The sequence below is a fragment of the Capsicum annuum genome, unplaced genomic scaffold (assembly GCF_002878395.1).
Source record: "Capsicum annuum cultivar UCD-10X-F1 unplaced genomic scaffold, UCD10Xv1.1 ctg63746, whole genome shotgun sequence".
NCBI classification, from domain to species: domain Eukaryota; kingdom Viridiplantae; phylum Streptophyta; class Magnoliopsida; order Solanales; family Solanaceae; genus Capsicum; species Capsicum annuum.
Genome location: NW_025872824.1, coordinates 1 through 7629, shown reverse-complemented (window position 1 = coordinate 7629; position 7629 = coordinate 1). Strand labels below are relative to the sequence as shown.

The 7629-nt window shown below is 36.0% G+C and overlaps 1 protein-coding gene across 1 annotated transcript; it reads left to right on the top strand.

The window, feature by feature from the left end:
• Positions 1 to 7109: 7109 nt before the first annotated feature.
• LOC124893680 (secreted RxLR effector protein 161-like) lies at positions 7110 to 7547 on the top strand (the record flags this gene model as incomplete). Its single annotated transcript, XM_047404586.1, has 1 exon — positions 7110 to 7547. A coding segment is annotated over exon 1 (438 nt), but the record flags the coding sequence as incomplete, so codon positions are not given.
• Positions 7548 to 7629: the final 82 nt, after the last annotated feature.

Genomic DNA, 7629 nt, shown 5'->3' with positions numbered 1-7629 from the left:
CAAGCTTCAAACTCATTTATAAATACATCTTCACCTGTGATGAATGTGTAAAACAGTTTCTTTCCACTGTGGTAAACAATCTGAGTGTACTGTCTAAAGGGAGAGTCGAGGCGAATCCAGCTACTGGAATGGCCATCTTGTATTCTGCAGAAGGCCAGCTTATCTTCGTGACCGTAAATGATCAAAGCTATGCAGCTTGAATATTTTCATCACCAATGAAGAAGAACTAGCCATGCTTGAATATTGTCGTCTATTGAGAGACAAAATTTCAATACTACTTCAACAATTGTTTATATATATAGATATATATGTAGTAGGACTCTTCTACTGTACTATTATAGGACTCTTACTACTGTACTATTATGTCGTTCGGAAATTCTGAGTATGGGTTTGTGTTTACTGTTTTGGTAAAGAAATTTGATACTTTTAGGTTCCTTAATTAAGAAGGAAAATTGATCAGTACTATAATAGGTATAACTTGCACGGAAAGAAAGACCGACTTTGTTGAATTTTAATGAGCCCTCGGTATATGATTAAGGGAGTCCCTTAGCTAAAATAAACGATTCTAAAATAGACGAGTAAAATAATGTTATTTTTAATACAATGGACACAAATAGAAATGAACGATGATGATGATAATATTGTGATGTTAATACTTAACCTAATATTAGGACTTTCAATGCATAATAAATTTCTTAATTTTAAATATATATTTTTTGCTTCATCAAGCAATTGTAGCAAAAATGCTCCTTTAAATATAGAATTTCAAATAATTATAGGAGCTCTGGCTAAAGAGGCACCATCATGTTTCACATAGTTGAAAAATATTTTTATGTCCCTGCTATTTAAGATATTTGACATTTTTATTAAGAGCTCTTGCTCATACCACGTATATGACAATGAATGGGGTGAGTATTGGGCCATGCATGGTAGAAGGGAATTAAGTTTACTACAAATTACACAAATACACAAGGTTTCCAATATTACAAAATCTCAACTCCCTAAATATATTACAAAAATCTCAAACATTTTACAAAAATCCCAACATATACACAAAATGTTATGTATATGTCGGCTATGTTATGTATATTAATAAGGACAGAGAGTAAAGTAATTAAAAAAATGGGAGAAGAGTTGTTATTTATGTTATTACGACATACAATACATTTTAATGTACTCTTAAAGTTTACTTTTTTTCTTCATAGTTGTGTTGAGACTTGAGGTAAGTAGTAAAATAGAAAAAAACAACATAAAGTTAAAACTCCTACTTCCCCGTTTCAACTTATCGGCACTTTTCAAATTTCAAGGTTTAAACAAATATATTTTTTTCCATAATTTTTTCATATATCAAAAATATTTTCCAATATATAAATTTTATATAAAAAATTTGGTGATTTCTTGTTCGAATTCACGATCAAACTTAAACTCATTTGACTCTGGAGAAGCCGAAAGTGAAACATAAATTGAGCACTTACCAATGCTATTCTCACTCACTTTGTTTTTTCCCTTCTTTGGACACACCAAATATATGCTCATGAATCCATTTAAAACCCAACCTTGATAGTGCTTCTTCTTCAGTTCTCATTACTCAAAAAAAAAACCACACAAAAGAACTACAGAAAATGGGTCCTTTTTTCAATTTCTATTTCCCTGTTCTTGCATGCACATTCAACTACACACTGGCATTCTAGCAAGACATTGAAATCTTGAAACAGCTGAAGAACAGCGTCAACTCCAATTCAATTGCAAAAGCAAGTCATGCGGGACGGGTTTATGTGGAGTTAAAACAAAAAATTATGTTATGCCCAGGACGAGACGAAGTCCTTGTGGGTTTATGCAGATTTGTCCTGCACCTGTTCTGCCCCATTGCCATCTCTAATTATACGTTCCTATATAGCTGACTGTAGTTCCTGTTGTATACATTTTTACTTTGTGCTGATATGTTAAGGCATGAGGAGTTTTGATGATAAGATATGTGAATAAAACATGTTGTGAAAGCTGGTCCATTCAAGTGTACTAAGAAAAGCTGCAGGCAAGACTGTTGATAAAATGATATTGCGCATAGACAGGAGTGGATAAGCAAGAATATTCACGGATCTTCTCAAACACTTATCACTTTAGTAAAGTGGAAGAAAAATGCAATACTCAGAAGTTGAGTTGATCTAAAAGTCCAACAATGAGAAGAGTTCTGCAAGGATAAAGGATAAAGCAAAAGAATCCTATTCAACTAGGGGGGAGAAACGGCTACAACAAGGAGTGAAATTACTTGATAGAGTTGAAAAAAGAAAGAAGCATAAATCAACTAGGACTCCATCACAGGTGAATTACAAGTGTGCATGTATACAACAAAGCACGATCAAGTAACTTACTCAATGCACTGAAAAGAAAATCAACAATCAGTAAAACAATTCTCATACTTGAAGAAGAACCTGGTTCCTTACCTAAGTCGTAGACTGTGTGTAGTAGGTAGGTTCTTTGTAATGAGTCATTGTTCTAGTATCAGTGATCTATAAATTGAGTTAGGAGTTGTGTCTTCAAGTTAGGGAACTCGAAGACTTGAGAACACTATCTTGGGAAGATTTGTGTTTTTGTAGTGATAGGAGTTAGAAGTTTTAATTCCTAGTTTACAAGAAGTCTTGTAACTTTGTTGATTGTTGAGACTCAAGTATTATAGTGAAGTTGGGGTTAAATCCTGTAGAGGTACAGGTCGTGTTTTTTAACACCTTTCTTGAGTCGGGTGTTTTCCACGTAAAAATACTGTGTTCAGCTTTTACTTCTGTGAAGCACGTTTATTTACCTGTTCCACTGATAGGTAATTAGTAGGGCTCGTACTCTAACAAGTGGTATCAAAGCCGGATTGTCTTAAATAAGACTAGCACTTAAGAAAAGATCACCATGATGAATTTTGCACCTCCTACTAGTCATAGTGAAGGCCAGTCAACTACTAGACCTCCACTTTTGATAGCTCTCATTTTATCTGGTGGAAAGCAAGGATGGAGATGTTCATTCAAGGTGAAGACTATGAATTGTAGGACAGGATTACTGATGGTCCTACTATTCCAATGAAGATGGTAGAAGGTGAACAAGTCAAGAAGGTAAGGAGTGAGTTTACTCCTGATGACTTGTTGGCATTGAAGAAAAATGAAAAGGCCAAGAACATATTGGTCTGTGGATTAGGACCTACTGAATATAACAGGGTATCCACCTGCACTACTGCTAAGCAAATCTGGGATGCACTGGTGAATGCCCATGAAGGCACCTCTCAAGTAAGAAAATTCAGGATCTCTCTTCTATTTACTGAGTATGAGGCATTCAAAATGAAAGAAAATGAAACCTTGCATGAAATAATGACAAGGCTTACCACCTTGACAAATGAGTTGACTTCTCTAGGAAAGATCATCTCTGGGGAGGAACAAGTTGAAAAAGTACTAAGGGTATTGCCTAGATCAAAATGGAATGTTAAGGTAACTGCAATCAGGGAGGCAAATAAGGAGCTTGAAGGCATTCCCCTGGATGAACTAGTAGGGAAATTAAGGACTTATGAAATGGAAATTGATGGAATGAAAGAACAAGCTGCTTCTGAGAAAATTTTAGCATTGAAAACTTCTGATAGTGATGAGGATTTTGAACTTGATAAGGAGCAAGTTGCCTTCATAACCAAAAACTTCAGCAAATTCTTTAAAAAGAAGAAGGGAACAGGTACTAAGAACCGTTCCAATGACAATCCAAATGTGGCAAAACTGATCATCAGATCAGAGACTGTCCAGTCTGGAAAATATAATGAAAGAAGGAAAGGACTGAAAAGGAACTGAAGGCAAAAAGGAAGGAGGAGCATGCAATGATAGCAGCCTGGGGATCTGATTTAGATAAAGATGAAGTTGATGAAACTGCATTCATGGATTTTGGAGATTCAGATGTAGATGAAGAAGATGAAGATTCTGAGGTAAGCATACTTGAACTCAAAGAAAAACTTCAATTGTTTTCAAAACCAAAACTTGTTTCCTTAATGAGTGCATTGATTGATAATTTCCAAGAGTTATCCTCTGATAGGGATGAATTGTTCAACAGTCTTGCAAGTCTCAAATTTGATCTCATTGATCTAAAGGCTTGCTCAGATACAGTTGACAAAGAAAAATTCACTCTCAAGAAACATGTTACAGAACTTGAGATGTCAAAGAATAATCTTAAGTCTAAAGTTCTCAAACTAACTCTCTCTAAAAATGGGAAAAAAGGCCATGAGTAAAGAACAAGAAAATGCTGAACTTGAGTTGATTAGATACAAACAAGAGTGCTGTGATTTAACTGAAAAAATGAATAAGTTGAGTCATGAATTTCTAAACTAAAACTTGATCTAGAAAGGGCAAATAGGTGGACAAACTCCTCAAGAATTGTTCAAAATTTGAGTGAAAGAAATTTCAATGAAAAGGAAGGATTGGGATTCCACAAAAGTTTTGGTGATCTTAAGGATTTATGTTATATCTATGGAAACCTTGGACATCCCACCACTGAATGTCCAGCGGCTGCAAAAAGCAGATAAAATAGTCTAAACCTGGCCAACAGATCTTCCCAGACCAAAAAGAACAATACCAGTTCTGGTCAGAGAAACAGGTTGAACTATATGCTGCCTGCATGGACTAGAAGGAACTTAATTCATCTTTTCACTCATAAAATAGGACCCAAGCTTGTCCAGGTTCCTAAGCCTAACCATTTATTTCTTGTGCATGAGAAGGTGAAAGGAAGCAAAAGGCACTGGTACTTAGACAGTGCTTGCTCAAGACACATGACTGATGATAAGAAAATGTTCCTTTCACTCTCTAAAATAGATGGAGGAGGTGTTTTTTCTTGTGATGGAAAAAAGGAAATCATCACTGGAGTTCGAAGGATTGACTCAACTAAGTCAAAAGCATTGGAGAATGTCTATCTTGTAGAAGGACTAAAACATAACCTTCTGAGTATCTCTCAACTGTGTGACAAAGGGAATAAAGTTATTTTCACTGCTGCAGGTGTTATAGTCAAAAGAATGGACACTAAAGAAATTGTGATCACTACAAAGAGATACAAAAATGTATACAAAGCTGACATTATAGCACTACCAGGATCTGAGCTGACTTGTCTGAGTGCTATAGAAAATGATCCCCTCCTTTGGCACAGAAGACTTGGTCATACAAGTTTGAAACAGCTAAACATACTTTCATCAAAAAACATGGTATTGGGATTACCCAAGACGAAGTTTAAGGAAGAAAAGTTATGTAGTGCATGTGTAAGGTGGAAGCAGGTATGATCTTCTTTTAAGTTAAAAAACCATGTTAGCACTACCAAGTGTCTCGACCTGGTTCATATGGACTTATGTGGACCCATGAGACTTCAAAGCAGAGGTGGAAAAAGGTATGTTTTTGTTATTGTTGATGATTATTCTAAATCACATGGACTTTGTTTCTAGCCTCTAAGGAAGATGCCTTTGATGTCTTTGAAATCTTCATTAAGAAAGTTGAAAAGGAACTGGGCACTTCTTTAGTTTCCATAAGGTCTGGCCATGGTACAGAATTTGAGAATGCAAAGTTCTTAGGATTCTCTTCAGCAAATGGTATAGATCAGTATTTCTCAGCTCCTAGAACACCACAACAAAATGGAGTGGTGGAAAGGAAAAATATAACCTTGGAATATATGGCTAGAACAATGATGCTTACAACAAACGTTGCTAAAAACATTTAGGCTGAGGCAATAAGTACTGCAACATATATCATAAATAGATGTATGATCAGACCAATGTTAGAGAAGACTCCCTATGAATTACTAAAAGGAAGAAAGACTAACATTTCTCATTTTAGAACCTTTGGTTGTAAATGTTTTATACATAATAATGGAAAGGATAATCTGGAAAAATTTGATACTAAAAGTGATAAGGGAATCTTCTTAGGGTATTCACTTTATAGTAAGGCTTATAGGGTTTTAAATAACAAAACTAACTGTGTTGAAGAAAGCATGCATGTAATCTTTGATGAATCCTGTGTTAAGACTAACCTGCAGGAAGGAAGTGATACTGAGGAACAGGTTATACAACCCGGTTCATCAACTGGAGCTACCAAACCTGGAGACACTTTGATAGGGGGAACTGAAGCTGAGGGCACAGTGATAGGGGGAAATGAGCCTCAACATACCCCAGCTCAAAACATCAGCAGTGATCCTGGTAGCTCACTAGGCTTGATTCCAAAAGGATATAAGTATCAAGGATCACATCCTATTAAGAATGTTCTTACTGATCTAACATATGGGATCACCACAAGGTCTGAATTGAGAAGTATGTGTGCCTTCAAGTCATTCCTGTAAGAGATTGAGCCAAAGAAGATAACTGAAGCATTGCTTGATGCTGATTGGATCATAGCCATGCAGGAAGAGTTGAATCAGTTTGAGAGAAGAAAAGTATGCCACTTAGTTCCTCTCCCTAAATATAGATCAGTAATTGGGACTAAATGGGTGTATAGAAATAAAGTTGATGAGCATGGAATAGTTACAAGGAACAAGGCAAGATTGGTGGTCCAAGGATACAACCAAGAAGAAGGAATTGACTTTGATGAAACTTTTTCTCCTGTAACAAGACTTGAAGCTATAAGATTACTGTTGCTTTTGCTGCTTACATGGAGTTTATTCTTTATTATATGGATGTGAAGAGTACATTCCTAAATGGCATTCTCAAGGAGGAGGTGTATGCTAAACAACCTCCAGAATTTGAAAGCAAGGAGTTTCTGGATCATATGTACAAATTGGACAAAGCTTTGTATGGGTTGAAATAAGCCCCAAAAGCTTGGTATGAGAGACTTTCAAAGTTTCTATTGAAACATGGATATACCAGAGGTAAAATTAACAATACCATTTTCTTGAAAACTAATGGGAAGGATTTGTTTGTTGTGCAGGTGTATGTGGATGATATTATTTTTGGCTCAACAAATATGAGTATAACTCATGAGTTTGCCAAACTCATGAGTTGTGAATTTGAGATAAGCATGATGGGAGAGATGAATTACTTCTTGGACTTGCAAATAAAACAGTCATATTCAGGGACAATGATTCACCAATAGAAGTATACCAAAGAGCTTCTCAAGAGATTCTTCATGAAAGAGGCAAAAGAGATAAGTACTCCTATTTCCACTGCCGCAAAGCTGGAATTGGATGAAACAGGTTTAGATGTAGAGAAAAAGTTGTATAGAGGTATGATAGGGTCATTATTGTACCTCACAGCAAGCAGGCCTGACATTGTGTTTAGTGTTGGGCTAAGTTCTAGGTTTCAAGCAAAACCCAAAGAATCACATCTAAAATCTGTGAAGAGAATCTTCAGATACTTGAAGGGAACCAGTGATCTTGGCTTACGGTACCCCAAAGGTAGTAACTTTAACCTGGTAGGTTACTTAGATGCTAATTATGTAGGATGTCTAGTGGACAGGAAAAGCACTACAGGAATGACACACTTCCTTGGATCATGTTTGATTACTGGGTCTACTAAGAAGCAAAATTTAGTTGCTTTGTCTACTGCTGAAGTTGAATATGCTGCTGTAGGTTCCTGTTGTACTCAATTGCTATGGACGATGCAATAACTCATGGACTTTGGTATAGATGTTGGTTGTGTTCCTATTT